General features: G+C 36.4%; 1 protein-coding gene across 7 annotated transcripts in view; it reads right to left on the bottom strand.

Moving 5' to 3' along the window:
- ALMS1 (ALMS1 centrosome and basal body associated protein) overlaps positions 1 to 18,540 on the bottom strand; it is a 227,085-nt gene that overhangs the window by 39,453 nt on the left and 169,092 nt on the right. For all 7 annotated transcript variants that reach the window (XM_045446475.1, XM_045446474.1, XM_045446476.1 and 4 more), the window contains one exon: positions 5,393 to 6,540. In XM_045446475.1, the coding sequence (XP_045302431.1) occupies positions 5,393 to 6,540 (1,148 nt within the window). The remainder of the gene's footprint in view (positions 1 to 5,392; positions 6,541 to 18,540) is intronic.

The following is an 18,540-nucleotide window of genomic DNA, read 5'->3' as shown; positions in this document are numbered from 1 at the left end:
AAAACCAATATACAAAAATTAGCTGTGTATCTCTACACTAGCAATAAACAATGCAAACATGAAATTAAGAAAACAATTACATAGCATCAAAAAGAAAAACTTACACAAATTAATATGGAATTTCAAGGGACCTTGAATAGCCAGAACAGTCTTGGAAAAAAAGAATAAATTGGAGGTTCTATACTTGATTTGAAAATTTATTACAAAGATACAACAAACCAAAACTAGTGTGGGACTGGCATAAAGAAGGACATAAAGACCAATAGAATAGAATAGAATAGAATAGAATAGAATAGAATAGAATAGAATAGAATAGAATAGAAAGCCTGAAATAAACCCTCATATATATATTGTCAACTGATTTTTGTCAAGGGTGCCAAGACCATTCAATGGAGAAAAGACAGTCTTTTTTCAACAAATGGTGCTGGGACTAGATATCCACATGGAAAAGAATGAACTTGGAGCCTTACTTTGCACCATATACAAAAACTTAGATCAAAAACCTTAAACATGAGACCTAAAACCATAAAACTCTTAGAAGAAAATAGGAGAAAACCTTAAAGACATTGCATTTGGCAATGATTTCCTGGATATGACACCAAAAGCAAAAACAGATAAACTGGATTACATCTAAATTAAAAATCTGTGCCTCTGAGGACAAAATCAACAGAATGAAAAGGCAACCCATGGAATCAGAAAGAATACTGAAAATTAAGTAGAAGAGGTTAATATCCAGAACATTTAAAGAAATCCTACAAATGAACAACAAAAAACTTGATTAAGAAACAGGCAAAGGACTTGAATAGATATTTCTCTAGAGATCACATACAAATAACTAATAAGCAAATAAAGATGTTCAATATCACTAATCATTAGGGAACTACAAATCAAAGCACAATGACATACCACTTCACACTCATTAGGATGACTATTTTTATTAAACAAAACAAAACAAAACAGGGGTTGGCAAGGATGTGGAGAAACTGGAACCCCTGTGCACTGGTGGTGGGACTAAAAATGGTATAGAAAACAGCATGGCAGCTCCTCAAATAATTAAAAATAGAATTACCACATGATTCTGCCTTCTACTTCTGGTTTTATTACCTCCCCCGCCAATTGAAAGCAGGTTCTTGAAGAGATATTTGTACACCTATATCCACAGCAAAATTATTCACAATAGTCAAAAGAAAGAGTAACCCAAGAGTCTATTAAGAGATGAATGGATAAGTAAAATGTGCTATATACATACAATGGAATATCATTCACCTTTAAAAAATAAGAAAATCATGTTACATGCTACAACATGGATGAACCTTAAGGATATTTTGCTAAATGAAATCAGCCTATTACTAAAAGACAAATGATACATGATTCTACTTATATGAGGTACCTAGAGTAGTCAAATTTATAGAGATAGAAAGTAGACTGGTAGTTGCCAGAGGCTGAGCATCAAGTGGAACGAGGAGTTGGTTGAGTGGGTATAGAATTTCAGGTCTACAGGATGACAAAAGTTCCTAAGATGGATGATAGTGATGTCTACAAAATGATATGAATGCACCAAGCTGCACATTTAACAATGGGTAAGATGAAAAATTTTGTTATATGGATTTTACCACACTTAAGAATAAAAAAAAAAAAGAGAGAGAACAAGAAAATCAAATAAATACAGCAGTGTTGATGCATAGGGGCACTTTCACCCCAATGTTTATAGCAGCACCTTCAACAATAACCAAATTATGGAAAGAGTCTAAATGTCCATCAACTGATGAATGGATAAAGAAGTTGTGGTTCATATATACAATGGAATACTACTTGGCAATGAGAAAGAATGTAATATGGCCTTGTGTAGCAACATGGAACTGGAGAGTGTTATGCTAAGTGAAATAAGTCATACAGAGAAAGACAGATACCATATGTTTTCACTCTCATGTGGATCCCGAGAAACTTAACAGAAGACCATGGGGGAGGAGAAGGAGGAAAAAAAAAGTTAGAGAGGGAGGGAGGCAAACCATAAGAGACTATAAAAACTGAGAATAAACTATGGGTTGAAGGGGGGTGGGAGGGAGGGGAAAGTGGGTGATGGGCATTGAGGAGGGCACCTGTTGGGATGAGCACTGGGTGTTGTATGGAAACCAATTTGACAATAAACTTCATATTTAAAAAAAAAAAGAAAATCAAGAATAAATTTAAGAAGGTCTAAGACTTGTAAAATGAAAGCTACAAAACATTCCTGGAAGAAATTAAAAACCTAAATAAATTGAAAGACATTCCGTGTTCACAGCCTGAAGACTTAATATTAAGATTGCAATAAACTCCAAACCAATCTGTAGATTTAATGCAATTAATATCAAAATCCCAATGACCTTTTTGGCAGAAATGGAAAAGCTGATCCTAAAATTCATATTCAAATACAAGGGGCTTGAATAGCGAAGTAGTCTTGAAAAAGAACAAAATTGGAAAACTCATGCTTCTCAATTTTAAAACTCATTACAAAGCTAGAGTAATCAAAAATACTGTAGTAATGGAGTATGACTAGGCATGTAGATCTAAGGAATGCAATTGAAGGCCCAGAAATAAACCTTCGCATCTACTGTCAGTTGATTTTTGACAAAAGTGTCAAGACCATTCAATGGGGAAAGAATAGTCTCTTCAAAGACTGGTACTAGGACAACTGGGTATCCACGTGGAAAAGAATGACATTTCACCCTTACTTTATATTACATACAAATATTAACCCAATATATATCAAATAGGTAACTGAAAGAATTAATAGTATAAAATTCTTAAAAGAATATAGGGACAAGACTGGATTTGGCAGTGGTTTCTTAGATAGGATACCAAAAACACAAGCAACAAAAGAAAAAAATAGACTTCATCAAAAGTAAACTATTGTGCATCAAAGGATGGTAATAAGCGAGTGAAAAGACAACCCGGGGGGCGGGGGGAGGGGAGCAAATATTTACAAATTACACACCCAATAAGAATCTACAATCCAGAATAAATAAAGAACTCTTGCAATTCAAAATAACAAACAACTTAATTACAAGTGGGCAAAAACCTGAATAGACATTTCTCCAAAGAAGATATATATATGTATACACAAACACACACACACACACACACACACACACACACATAAGGCCAACAAGCACAGGAAAAGATGCTTACTGTCATTAGGAAAGGGGAAAGCAAATCAAAACCACAATCAAAATGACAATGAGTATGAGATACCCTTCACACCTACTAGCATGGCAAGAAAAACCCAAACAGACAAACAAACCATAAAACAAGGTAAATAAAAAGTGCTGGTCAATGTGGAGAGAATGGGGCGCTCAGACATTGCTGGTGGGAATATAAATGGTATATCCATTGTGGAAAACAGTTTGGTGGTTACTCAATAAGCTAAACACAGAATTATCATATGACCTAGAACTTCCACTCCTAAGTATATAACCAAAAGAACTGTACACAAGTGTTCAAATAAAAACTTGTGTACAGATGTTCATATCTGCTCCTTTTACAGTAGCCAAAAGATGGAAACAACCTAAATGTCCACAAACAGAAGAATAAATATAGTATATACATGCAAAGGAATATTATTCACCCATATAAAGCAATAAAGTACTGATACATGCTAGGGCATGGATGAACCTCAAAAATAATGTTAAAGTGACAGATGTCTGACTTGGTCGCATCCGTATGATTCCATTTATATGAAATATACAGAAAAGGCAACAGAGGCAGAAAGTAGCTTCATGGTTGTCAGGGGCTGGTGGGAGGGGGAATAGAGAGTGACTGCTTAATGGTTAGGAAGTTTCTACTGGAGTGATGAAAAAGTACACAAACTGGATAGTGGTGATATGTAAAACACTGTGAATATACTCAGTGCCATTAGACTGTACACTTTAAGATGGTTAAAACTATAAACTTTATGTGTGTAAAGTGTATGGATTTTACCACACACACACACACACACACACACACACACACACACACACCCTCTACTGAGATCTTTTTTCCCTATCTCCTCCATGGAACAAAAAGCCTTAATCTGTTATCATTCCCAATTCTTCTCCTACTTTAAAAAGTCATATTGTTCTATTTATACATGTAATCACTATCATTTAATACCTACCAAAAACTCAATTATGAGAAATAATATTTATGAATTGTCTCAATGTCTTGTGTCTCCTTGCCTCTAGACTAGTGGTCTCTAAGTTTTTTTGATCATGCAGTCCTACTGATAAAATATTTCTGAGCACAAATTACCAAAGTAGATATTTATTTATGTTATAAATTATGGCTCTATTCATATATTATAAAACATATACAGAAATATAAATTTTAAAAGGCTGAGAAAAATAAGTATCTTTTTTTTTTTTTTTTTTTTTGTCTGTACTCCAGTGCCCCATTCTGTAAGCATCCCTCTTTGGAGAACACTCCTCTAGATACCCTAAATTTTATTCTTGGGTTAAAGTATTAGTCTGCATTTGCTGCCCCCTTGAAGTCTGCCTTTACTGAAACTACCTAACATAAGGTCATATTAACCTTATGGGTGTTGTTACTGAATTCCTTGTAAGGATGCTGTTGAGGACTCTTACATACACTGTGGTGCCTTCTTTATGAGAATAGACGAGAGAAATTTCTCTTAGGTCTCAGTATCAGAAGTATTTATAATGCTTTTGAAAACCTAGTTTTTATATTATAGACTTGTGTAATTGATCACAAAGTTGTAGCCACACCACGTGCTAGAAAACATAGAGCAAAATTTGTGGCTCACTTCTAGCAACCATATCCACAAGGTGTATTTATTTATCTCCCCTCTGGCTTCAACCTGTCTTACCAACACTCACAATTCTTCATTTACTTATCTTTAAAAATCATGTTGTAGCTCATCCCTTCCTGGCTTTAATTTTCTATCATTCTAATTCTTCATTTACTCAAGAAAATCATTATTGTATTACTTACATAAGTATGTGTCTGGATATTTGTGTCTGTGTATATCTGTGTATGTGTTTAAGAACGTCTCAAAACTTCTTGAAAGACAGGGAGGAATGAATAAGCAAAAAAACCCCAAACAAACAGAAACGGCCAGGCACTAATGTTCAGAATGGAGGTCATCCTAAACTGGAAGCTCCCCCGTGCCAGGGGTACACTTTGCAGATTCTGAAGCATTTAGCAGCAAAGCCCTTCGTCGTAACTGAGTGTTGAAGAAAAGAATGACAACTCACAATAGCACTGTACTACACTTTCTCACTCTTTTCCGAAAGTTGGTAAGAAATATTATAGTGAGGAAAGGGCAATTGGCTTTTTTTCACCTGTGTGCAAAGCTTAACTAAATAGTCCATGAAAAAGGCAGTCACATTGCCAGACGGAATTTGTAGCCATGTACCTGGATGTGTTTCCTTCTGGTGTGCTCAGAAGTCATTTGGGGATGACTTGTATTCAAAGCTTTCTTATTCTTCTTGCTTCGCCTCTCAAGGTATCTCCTCTGGTGGTCGGTAATGCTGCTGTATAATTTAATTCGCCTGGGTGACAGACAAACTCTTTCATGGCCAAAAGCTTGGATCAGTCGGGCAGTGTCAATGGTGGAAATAGAGCTGCTTCTCTCCTGCAAAGTCACCTCTTTATCTGTTTGGGTCAAGATATCAGATTCCACAGGAGAATTGGTTGTGGAAAGGATGTTGGTAGCAGTGTCTGTGAGCAGCTCACTTTCGTCAGATGGTCTAGAATCTGAGGAAGTGTTGTTTATATAATGAAAACCTGGCTGTTTTCTCAGGATATACTTATCAAATTTAATCTGTTCAATTTTAATCTGGTTGGACTTCCCAGCTTGATGAGTAGAAAGCGCCTTGCTTTTTTTAAGCTCTCCTGTGTTTTTATGGCATTTCTCCAGGGTCTTATACCGCTTCTTTTTCTGAAGCTTGATTTTCTGCTGTTGCTTAATATCCCGTTCCCCTCTGCTATCATCCTGTGTGCTTTCAGAGGCCCAGAGAGAATATGTGATGGGATTCTGAAGAAGTTTAGCCAAACGATCAAGTCGCTCCACCAAGGATAGTTCTTTTCTGTCACTAAACTCGGGAGGTTTCTTTTGTTTCTGTCGCTCCTGATACTTGTTCCAGAGTTCATTCAAACTCACAGTGTGCTGAGTTGTTAGCTCTGGGGTGACCTTACGATCCCTTTTTGGATCACTAATTTGTTTGTCACTTTTTGGATAATCTCTAGCCTGACTTTTAGCGGAATGCATCACTTCTTTGTTTTCCAAGTTTACATTGATACTGAGGCTCTCTATTCTGGTATAATCTGCCTTGGTCTTTTCCACATTTTCATCAGGGCAAGGAAGACAAGTATGTTCTCTTTGTTTGTCTGGATGACGCTGAAAGAAATCTTTCCAAGAATGCCTCATGAAAACACTCCTCCCCAAGGATTCATGGCAAACATCTTGATCAGTTGGTAGGTGGACTGGATGATGAAAGTAAAACTTGGCTGACCTGAAGACAGAATGGGTAGTATTTTCAAATTCTGAATGACATCTGGACTCTGAAAGGGAGAAAGAAAAAGATTTTGAAGGATTTTCAAAATATTTGTATTCCCTTTAGAAATAGTATTCACTGGGGCGCCTGGGTGGCGCAGTCGGTTAAGCGTCCGACTTCAGCCAGGTCACAATCTTGCGGTCCGTGAGTTCGAGCCCCGCGTCGGGCTCTGGGCTGATGGCTCAGAGCCTGGAGCCTGTTTCTGATTCTGTGTCTCCCTCTCTCTCTGCCCCTCCCCCGTTCATGCTCTGTCTCTCTCTGTCCCAAAAATAAATAAACATTGAAAAAAAAAATTAAAAAAAAAAAGAAATAGTATTCACACTTAGGGACGCCTGGGTGGCTCAGCTGGTTAAGCGTCCAATTTTGACTCAGGTCATGATCTCGCAGTTCATGAGTTTGAGCCCCGCATCAGGCTACAGTGCTGACAGTGCGGAGTCTGCTTGGGATTCTCTCTCTCACCCTCTCTCTGCCCCTCCCCTACTCTCTATCTTTCTCAAAATAAATAAACTTAAAAAACAAAAAAAGAAAAATACCCATCATTAAAAAACTATTTTTTTAAAAAAAGTTTCTATACAGCAAAGGAAACAACTGACAAAGAGAAAGGGCAATGTATGAAATAAGAGAAAAGAAGTGTATACTATATGTCTGATAAGAGGTTAATCTCCAAAATATATAAAGAATTCATACAACTCAATAGTAAAATAATAACCCAATTGAAAACCTAGGCATATAACTTGAACAGCCATTTCCTCAAGATATATAAATGGACAATAGGTAGATGAAAAAAAGGCTCAACATCACTCACTAATCTTATCAAGGAAATGCAAATCAAAACCACAATGAATTATCATCTACATCTGTCAAGATGGCTACTATCAAAAAAACCCAAAAAACAAATGTTGGTAAGAATGCAAAATGTTGTAGCTGCTGTGGAAAACAGTACGAAGGTTCCTAAAAAAATTCAAATTAGAACTACCATACGGTTCAGCAATCCCAGTTATGGGTATTTATCCAAAAGAATCGAAATGAAGATCTCAAAGGAATATTAGCACTCCTAAGTTCACTGCAGCACTATTCACAACAGTCAAAATGTAGAAGCAAACTAAATATCCACCAACATATCTAAGAATAAAGAAAATATGGTATATCCATAAAAAGAAGGAAATTCTGCTATATGTGACATAATGGATGAACCTTGAGGACATTATGTTAAGTGAAATAAGATGGATTTCACTTTTATGAGAGATCTAAAATAGTCAAATTCACAGAATCAAAGAATGGAATAGTGGCTGCCAGGGGATTGGGGGGAAGGGTAGGAAATGGGGAGTTACTAATCAATGGGCATAGAGTTTCAGTCAAAGCAAGATGAGTAAGTTCTAGAGACCTGCTGTGTAACATTGCACCTATAGTCAAGAATATTCCGTACACTTAAAATTTTGTTAAGAGGGTAGATCTCATGTTCAGTGTTCTTTCCATGATAAAATTATGGGAAGGAAGGAAGGAAGGAAGGAAGGAAGGAAGGAAGGAAGGAAGGAAGGAAGAAAGGAAGGAAGGAAAGAAGGAAAGGGAAAGGAAGGGAAAGGAAGGGAAAGGAAGGGAAAGGAAGGGAAAGGAAGGGAAGGGAAAGGAAAGGAAAGGAAAGGAAAGGAAAGGAAAGGAAAGGAAAGGAAAGGAAAGGAGAGGAGGTAGGAATTTGAGGACAAATTATGTGAAGCCTAGAACACTAGGCTAAGGACTTTAAAATTTATTCTTAATGGAAATTAAGCACCAGTATACCATTTGAGCAGAGGAAAAACAAGATTATGGCTATACTTCAGGAAGGATACCATAGCAACAGGATAAAAGCAGCAAAATGTCAAAGGGCTAACGAGAGTACATTAAAAAATAAAGCAAAAGCAAAAGAATGAGGAAATAGATAACATTACTGGAAAATGTATTTGTTTTCCAATATCAGTATTTTCAAACAACGCAGTCCCACTGACTTGGGGCTGAAGTAAAATACATGGTAAAGAGTAGAAAATGAGCAAGCTGAATCCGTTGAGTATAAAGAGCTCTATGAGCAATGAGACTACACAACCCTATCTCATGGTACTTCATTGAGTAAAGGTCAAATCAGTTGAGATGGATGTCTATTCTGATAATACATTAGTTTTACACACAGCATTTGTAAAATTCTCCCCAAATATATCAAAGTATATTAAACTATGATTTACTACTTTTAAAAATTAAAGTTAAATATGCTCATTGTAAAATATTCAAATAATGTAGAGAATTTAAGGTGAAAAAGTCTCCCTGCCATCCCTCAACCCCTAAGCCACTTTCTAAGAATAACAACTATTAACCAGGTTTTATATACCCATTTAGATAAAATGCTGCCAAGTGCTGCAAAAATATTTGTTCAATGAAAAAAATATTTTATGCATATGTAAACATTTTATATTTACTGATTTGATATATAATTTAACTACATGTTTAGGTTGTTTCCAAATGTTTACTCTCCTGAAGAATGCTGCACTGGATATCTGTGCATGTGTGTGTGTGTGCGTGTGAGATTTTATGTTTGATACAACTTTATGTGTATAACTCCTGCAAGTGGAAATGCTGGATGAAAGGAACATTTATTTCAATTTTAGTCCATGTTGAGAGTTTAGATAAAGGGGTCCAAAATATTGCTGCTTCAGCATCCATTTTGTGTAGGGAAGCGGACTGCAGGGGCCTTGAACTAACACTAGCCCCTCCTTCGAATGCATGCCCTAGAGAACAGCACGCAGAATCTTAAGTATTTAAGTTCCTCATATGACCTCCCCAAAAGTCCTTGTGATACACAGTCTCCCCACCTCCTGGGCCTTACCCTTTGTGCACCGCTTACACAAGACCCTTGCCAAGCTTAACAAAATACTGCCCTTTCTGGTTTTGAATTCACCAGTTCACCCTTATCTTGGGAACCAATCCACCTATAGACCCTAATAAAGGCATGTACCCCAGGTTTTGCCATTCTCTTGCCCCGTGTGTCCCCTCAAAGCATGCTGTGTACCTCCTCCAGGACCTGTGAGTAATACAGTTCTCTATATCAATTTCCCTTGTACTCTTTTGTTGAGCCATTGGACATCCCAGAGCTCTACTTAACAAATGTTAATAAAGTCACAACGGTTAGACATTGTCAAATTGCTCTATTCTTTAAAAATGTTGCAATAAACTTGCACTTCTAACAATAGTATTATGAAGATGTATGTACATTTCCCCATATCTCAACAATACTTTTTTTTTTAAGTTTATTTATTTATTTTGAGAGAGAGACAGAGAGAGCGCATGTAAGTAGGGGAGGGGCAGAGAGAGGGAGAGAGAGCATCCCAAGCAGGCTTGGGATCCTAAGTTCCAACAATATTTTTATAATCAGCATCAAATCTTTTCATCTGTGCTATTCTAAAGGGTTTAAAAAATTTGTGTTTTAGGGGTGCCTGGGTGGCTCAATTGGCTAAGAGTCTGACTCTTGATTTCGGTTCAGGTCATGATCTCATGTTTAGTGGGATTGAGCCCCACATAGGGCTCTGCGCTGACAGGGTGGTGCCTACTTGGGATTCTGTCTCTTCCCTTCTCTCTGCCCCTCCCCCCAATTTCTCTCTCTCAAAATGAATATTAAAAAAAAATCTGTGGTTTACTATATTTCTTTAATTATGAAAAAGGCTAAGTATTGTTTCATATCTTTCATGGCCATGTGTATTTCTTTTACCATAAAATTCCTGCTCATGTTCTTTGTTTTTCTATTAGACTGTCTTTGATTTATAAAAAAGCTCTTTGCATATTAAGAAAATTAGCCCCCTTTTCTCAAGTTTATCTTTTTAAAATTGTTTTCCTACTTTGCATTTATAAATTGACTTTGCATATAGTATTTTTCTACCATGCAGAAATTTAAAATATGCAGACAAATTTATCAAATATTTGCTTTTAGGACTTTTAGATTTTGTCACCTTACTTTATAAGAAATAATAATCCACACCTTCATCCAGAACTTTTATGATCTCATGCTCTCTTTTATTACTTACATCTCTGAAATATACGAGTCTTGGTAACAGGGGTAAGGAGAAATCTACTCCCACACGTCCCCAAACGCTAGCTAAGCATCTTGGTATAATGTGTTGAATAATCCATCTATTCCAAACTGATGTGAAATGGCACTTTTAAAACAGTAGATTCTCACTGTATTTATTTCCATTGAGGTACCCACTCTCAGTCTCTTGACCCAATAGCATCCTTTTGTTTTTTAATTTTTTTTTTAATGTTTATTCATGTCTGAAGGACAGAGAGAGAGAGAGCACAAGCAGGGGTGGGGCAGAGAGAGAGGGGGATACAGAATCTGAAGCAGGATCCAGGCTCTGAGCTGTCAGCACAGAGTCCAACGTGGGGCTTGAACTCACGAACTGCAAGATCATGACCTGAGCAGAAGTCAGATGCTTAACTGACTTAGCCACCCACGCGCCCCCCACAATAGCATCCTTTTAATGGTTACTGCTGTATAGTTTATTTTAATACCTTGTATAGCTAAATCCTACACCATCTCCATCATCTTTTTCAGACTCTTTCTGGTAAAGAGAAAATTTTATTATTATTTTGTAAAATTTATATTTACAAATATATTTTGTAATGTATTTATATCATTTATAATATTTATATATTATTAATATTATAAATAATATATTATTATTTATATTATTTTGTAGAAAAGAAAATTCCAATCCTACCAAAAGGCAGCAAAATAGAATAAACTTCCATACATTTCTGGTAGATTCACCAATTGTTAACATTTTGTTACACTGGCTTATCTCTCTATCACAACCTGCAAGCATATGTATATTACTTACATTTTATCTGAACCATCAGAGAATAAGTTATAAATATCATGTCCTTTCATCCTGGGATACTACAGTGTATATACCCTAAAAGGAAAGGCATTCTCTTATGTACCATGGTATAATTACCAAATACATTTAACATTGATATGATACTAATGTGAAGATTATGTTCAAATTTCAGCAACTTTCCCAAAATTGTCCTTTATAGTAATTTTTCCCCCGGGGCTACAGTCCAATCTAGAATCATGACTGCATTTAGCTGCCATGCCTCATTAGTCTCCTTTGATCTAGAATAGTTCCTCAGCTTTTGTCCTTTATGACACCTACGTTAAAAAAAAAATTAACGTTTATTTCTGAGAGAGAGAGGGAGAGTGAGTGCAAGTAGGGGAGGCGCAGAGAGAGAGGGAGACACAGAATCTGAAGCAGGCCCCAGGCTCCCAGTTGTCAGCACAGAGCCCGACGTGGGGCTTGAACTCACAAACTGCAAGATCATGACCTGAGCCAAAGTCAGACACTTAACCGACCGAGCCACCCAGGACCCCTGGCCTTGACAGTTTCGAGAAGTACCAATCAAATATTTTGCAGAATGTTGTTCATTTGTTTTTCTCATGAATAGACTGTGTTACAGGTTTGGGGGAGGAAGACTTTAAAGTGCCATTCTCATTACATATTAAGGGTACATACCGTCAGCATGACTTATCACTGTTGGTGTGGACTTTGACCACCTGGTTGAGGTAGTGTTTTCGTCAGGGTTCTTCACTGTAAACTTACTCTCTTTTTTCTTCCCATATTAAACTCTTTGGAAGGCAGTTATTATGCGCAATCCATTCTTAAAGACTAGGGAATTATGTTCTACCTCCTTAAGGGTAAAGTGTCTACATACTCCACACATACTCAGACATTTGGGATTCTGCACAGAACTGTCTATTTGCTCCCATTTATTTATTCAATCATTTATTTATATCATTATGGATCCATGAATGTTTATTCTTTGGTTATAATTCAATACTACTATATTGCTCAAATTGCTGGAACTTTGGTCACTAGGAGCTCTTTTACTTGGTTCTTGTGTCCCTTTGACATACTCTCCATCACTTTAAGGTTTTCTCCTTACTTTCTAGCACTACAAGATGCTCCAGGCTCATTTTCTGTATTTCCTGTTCCAATCGCAGAATCAGCCATTTTTCCAGAAAGCCCTGAAAAATTGTCTTTGTGGGTCTCATTTTTGCTTGTTACTTCTATTTTTTATACTTTTTCACTCATGGTGTCTATGAGTTTGGCATTTGGGGGCATATTCTGAGGTCTGGGTTGAAATTCCTTTAAAGAGATGTGCATTTGCTTCAGCCTGGCATGAGTTGGCATGAGTTGGCATGAGTTGGCACTACTTGGGCTATTAAAAAAATTTTTTTTTTAAGTGTTTATTTTTGAGAGAAAGAGACAGAGTGTGAGCTGGGGAGGGGCAGAGAGAGAGGGAGACACAGAATCTGAAACAGGCTCCAGGCTCTGAGCTGTTAGCGCAGAGCCCAACACGGGGCTCAAACCCATGAACTGTGGATCATGACCTGAGCTGAAGTCGGACACTTAACCGACTGAGCCACCCAGGTGCCCCTTTTACTAGGGCCATTTTAAATAAAATTCTGGGTTGCAGAATTTTCAGATACACATGTAGTTTACTGCACTGATAAACTGTACCAGTGCAAACTTCACAACTATAAACCTATGTGAGAGCTGCTCTGTAGTTACAAATTCTGAGGATGAATTTGTTACTGCCTTCTTTCCCCAGACCTGCTACTGAGGTTAAGACAGGCAATTAATTATTGGGGCGCCTGGGTGGCGCAGTCGGTTAAGCGTCCGACTTCAGCCAGGTCACGATCTCGCGGTCCGTGAGTTCGAGCCCCGCGTTGGGCTCTGGGCTGATGGCTCAGAGCCTGGAGCCTGTTTCTGATTCTGTGTCTCCCTCTCTCTCTCTGCCCCTCCCCCGTTCATGCTCTGACTCTCTCTGTCCCAAAAAAAATAAATAAAAATGTTGAAAAAAAAAAAATTAAAAAAAAAAAAGACAGGCAAGTTTCCTTGCTTTACTCTTCCGGATGGATGTGTTTATTTCTTATTATTCTTTTACTAGATTGCAGCCTACTGGAAACCCAGCTTTAAGCAGGGCTTTTTCACTATGGGTGTGCCGTAAGTTCTATATTTTGTTCACAACTTCACGTAGACCTTAAAAATAAATTCCAGATCTATAGACTTCAGTGAAACCCTTAGGGTGACAATCTGTGTTAGTGCTTAATTATGCCTAGGGTGGGTTCCTGCCTTCACTTTATTTTTTGGGACCTGAAGATGTTTAAATGTTATGTCAACTCTTAAGTTTTAGAAGATAGTTTTGATATTTTTATCTAGCATTTTAGTTATTTTCTTCAAGGGAGTTTTTCAGGATAGCTAATCCACCACCTTTCCAGGTATAGATATATAGAAAACAAAAAGCAAAATGGAAGATATAAATCCAACTATATCAATAACAAATATGGATTAAGCAATTCAATAAAAAGGTAGAAACTGTTATTTTTTTTAAACATGATCCAATTATAAGCTGTCTACAAAACACATATTTTATTAAAAAAATTTTTTTTAAAATGTTTATTCAGTTTTGAGAGACACAGTGTGAGTGGGGGAGAGGCAGAGAGAGAGGGAGACACAGAACCTGAAGCAGGCTCCAGGCTCCAAGCTGTTAGCACAGAGCCTGACATGGGGCTTGAACCCACAAACCGAGAGATCATGACCTAAGCTGAAGCCGGACGCTTAACTGACTGAGCAACCAAGGCACCCCAAGACACATATTTTACATATAAAGATACAAATAGATTGAAAACATAAGGATGGAAAAACATGTACCATGTAAACAGCAATGATGAGAAAGCTGAAGTGGCTATATTAATATCATAAAAAACAGATTCTAAAATAAAAAATGTTCCTACAGATAAAGAGGGATATTTCCTAATGAAATAAGGTCATGTGTGAGGAAAATATAAGAATTATAAACACGTATCAAAAAGAAAAGAATTATAAACACGTATCTACTATGGTAACAGAGCAGTAAAATACAGGAAGCAAAAACTAACAAAAAGGAGGAAGAGACAATGAAAGAAAAAAAGTTGGAGACCTCAATATGGCATTTAAAAAAATGGATAAAACAACTAGACAGAAAAGTAACAAGGAAACAGAAGACTTGAACAATACTATAAACCAACTAGACCTAATACTTATCTATAGAACATTCTACCTAACAAGAGCAAAATGTACATTCCTCTAAAGTGCATATGGAATGTTTGCCAGGACAGACCACATGCTAGGCCACATAACAAACCTCAGTAAACTTAAAAGGATAGAAATAATACAAAGTACGTTCTCCAACCACAGTAGAATGAAATCTGAAATCAACAGGAGAATGAGACTTGGGAAGCTCAAATATGCTGAAATTAAACAAAACATTCCTAAATAACCTATGCGGAAAAAACCCCGAGAAATCAGAAAATACTTTTAATATTTCTCTGATGATGAGTATGAGTATCTTTTCATGTGTCTGTTAGTCATCTGGATGCCTTCTTTGGAAAAGTGTCTATTCATGTCTTCTGCCTACTTCTTCACTGGATTATTTGTTTTTTTGGGTATTGAGTTTGGTAAGTTCTTTATAGATTCTGGATAATAATCCTTTATACGATATGTCATTTGCAACTATCTTCTCCCATTCCAGTGGTTGCCTTTTAGTTTTGTTGATTGTTTCCTTCACTGTGCAGAAGCTTCAATCACACTGAGAAACTACCTCACACCTGTCAGCATGGCTAAAACAAACAACTCAGGAAACAATAAATGTTGGCCAGGATGTGGAGGAAGGGGGACATTTTTGCACTGTTGGTGGGAATGCAAACTGGTGCAGCCACTCTGAGTAACAGTAGAAAGGTTCCTACAAAATTAAAAATAGAGCTACCCTATGACCCAGCAATTGCACTATTAGGTATTTATCCAAAGGATACAAAAATGCTGATTCAAAGGGGCACATGCACTCCAATGTTTACAGCAGTGCTATCAACAATAGCCAAATTATGGAAAGAGCTCAATGTCCATCAGCTGATGAATGGATAAAGAAGATGTGACATATTATACAATGGAACATTACTTGGTGATCAAAAAGACTGAAATCTTGCCATTTACAACAATGTGGATGGAACTAGAATGTATCACGCTAAGAAAAATAAGTCAGAGGAAAACATCATATGATTTCATTCATACGTGAAATTTGAGAAACTCAACAGATGAACATAGGGGAAGGGAAGGAAAGATAAGATAAAAACAGGGAGCCAACCATAAGAGATCCCTAAATACAGAGAACTGAAGGTTGCTGGAGGGGAGGTTCAAGGGGGGATGAGCTAAACGGGTGATAGGTGTTAAGGAGGGCGCATGATGGGATAAGCACTGGGTGTTATATGGAAGCGAAGAATCACTGGGTTCTACTTGGGAAACCAATACTACACTGTATGTTACCTGATATTTAAAAATACATACATACATACAAAAAATAAAATGGGATCCAAAAAAAGGAAAATATTTTTATAAATGACAAAAACTTACGGTATACAGCCAAATCTTAAGAGGAAAATTTATACTTATAAGTACCTGTATCAAGAAAGTAGAAAGATCTCAAGTAAAAAACCCTAAACTTTCACCATAAGCATTGGAAAAAGAGCAAATTAAAACTAACGCAAACAGAAAGAGGAAATTATAAAGATCAGAGTGGAAACTAATCAAAAAGAAAATAAAAAAGGAAAAAATAATTGAAACCAAAGGTTGGTTCTCACAAAAGATCAATAGCAACAAAAAAGATCAACAAAATAAACTTTAGCTAGTTTAAGCAAGAAAAAAAACTGAGAAGACTCACATCAAAAATTAAAGAAAAAAACTTTACTACCAATCTATTACTAATAAATTTATTTTATTTGAAGAAATAAAAAGGTTTATAAAGGAATACTATGAACTATGTACACCAACAAATTAAATAACTTAAAGGAAATGGACAAATTCCTAGAAAGTCATAAACCACTAAAAATGACTCAAAAAGTAATAGACAATTTGAACAGACCAAAAGCAAGTGAGGAGTTTGAGTTAATAATAATAAAAAAATTACCTACAAAGTAAAGTCCAGACACAGACGGCTTCATCCTTGAATTCTACCAAATATTTAAAGTTTTAACACTAATTTTTCACAAGTTCTTCCAAAAAATAAAGAGAAGGGGACACTTGCCAATTCATTGTATGAGGCTAGTGTCACCGTGATAATAAAACCCAACAAAGACATCACAAGAAAACTACAGACCAGTATCTCTTATGAATACAGACACAAAAAGCCTCCACAAAATACCAGCAAACTAAAATCTAGCAATATATAAAAAATATTATACACCTTCACCAAGTGAGATTTATTCCACAAATATAAGGTTGGTTCAACATCCAAAAATCAAAAGAATAAAAAGCAAAACTCACTTCTTCATCACAAAAGACACAGAAAAAGCATGTGACAACACCCAACCCTTTTCTTGATAAAAATGCCCAACAAACTAGGAATAGAGGGGAACTTCCTCAATCTGATAAAGAGCATCTATGGAAAACCCACAGCTAAAATCATACTCAATATTTAAAGACAGGATGTTGGCTCCCTAGACAGGAACATAAGGATGTCTACTATGCCACTTCTATGTAACATACTGCTGGAGGTACTAGTCAGAGTAATTAGGAGGGGTGTGGGGAGGACATGCAGATTGCAAAGGAAGTAGTAAAACTACATTTGCAGATGACAAGATCTTGCATCTAGAAAGTCCTCTGGAATACATAAAAAATTTTACATTAGAACTACTAGGGGCACCTGACTTCAAGTCAGGTCATGATCTCATGGTTTATGAGTCTGAGCTTCTCATTGGGCTTGCTGTTGTCAGTGCAGAGCCCACTTCGGATCTTCTGTTCTCTCTCTGCTCCTCTCCCACTAGTGAATGCTATCTCTCTCTCAAAAATAAATAAGCAATAAAAAAGTTTTATATTAGAACTACTAAATGAGTTCAGAATGGCTGTGGGATAAAAAGTAAATATAAAAAATCGATTCTATTGTTGCACATTTACAACTAATAAACAAAAAACAAATTAAGAAAACAATTCTATTGCAATAGCATCAAACAAAATTAAAATATTCAGGAATAAACTTAATGAAAAAGAGCAAACTCGTATTCTTAAAACTATAAAATGTTGTGGACAGAAATTAAATAAAATCTAAATAAATGGGAAATATCCCATTTTTATGGATTGGAAGGCTTAACATTGTTTAAAAGGCAATTGTTCCCAGCAATCCAGGCCTTCGTACGGAAGGTAGAAAGGTCTCAGATATACAACCTAACTCTACATCTTAAAGAGCTAGAAAAAAGAACAGCAAATAAAACCCAAAACCAGTAGAAGACGGGAAATAATAAAGATTAGAGCAGAAATTAATGCTATCGAAACCAAAACAACAGTAGAACAGATCAATGAAACCAGAAGCTGGTTCTTTGAAAGAATTAACAAAATTGATAAACCACTAGCCAGTTTGATCAAAATGAAAAAGGAAAGGACCCAAATAAATAAAATCAAGAATGAAAGAGGAGAGATCACAACCAACACAACAGAAAAAAAAAAACAATAATAAGAGAACACTATGAGCAATTATACGCAAAAAAAAAAAATGGGCAATCTGGAAGAAATGGACAAATTCCTAGAAGCATATAAACTACCAAAACTGAAACAGGAAGAAACAGATAATTTGAACAGACCCATAATCAGTAAAGAAATCAAATTAGTAATCAAAAATCTCCCAAAAAACAAGAGCCCAGGGCCAGACAGCTTTCCAGGGGAATTCTACCAAACATTTAAAGAAGAGTTAACACCTATTCTCTTGAAGCTGTTCCAAAAAACAGAAATGGAAGGAACACTTCCAAACTCTATGAAGCCAGCATTACCTTGATTCCAAAACCAGACAAAGACCCCACTAAAAAGGAGAACTATAGACCAATTTCCCTGATGAACATGGATGCAAAAATCCTCAACAAGATATTAGCCAACTGGATCCAACACTACATTAAAAAAATCAT

This window comes from Leopardus geoffroyi, chromosome A3 (genome assembly GCF_018350155.1).
Source record: "Leopardus geoffroyi isolate Oge1 chromosome A3, O.geoffroyi_Oge1_pat1.0, whole genome shotgun sequence".
Lineage (NCBI taxonomy): Eukaryota > Metazoa > Chordata > Mammalia > Carnivora > Felidae > Leopardus > Leopardus geoffroyi.
The sequence above is the reverse complement of the archived record's forward strand: the minus strand, read 5'-3'. Positions and strand labels throughout refer to the sequence as shown.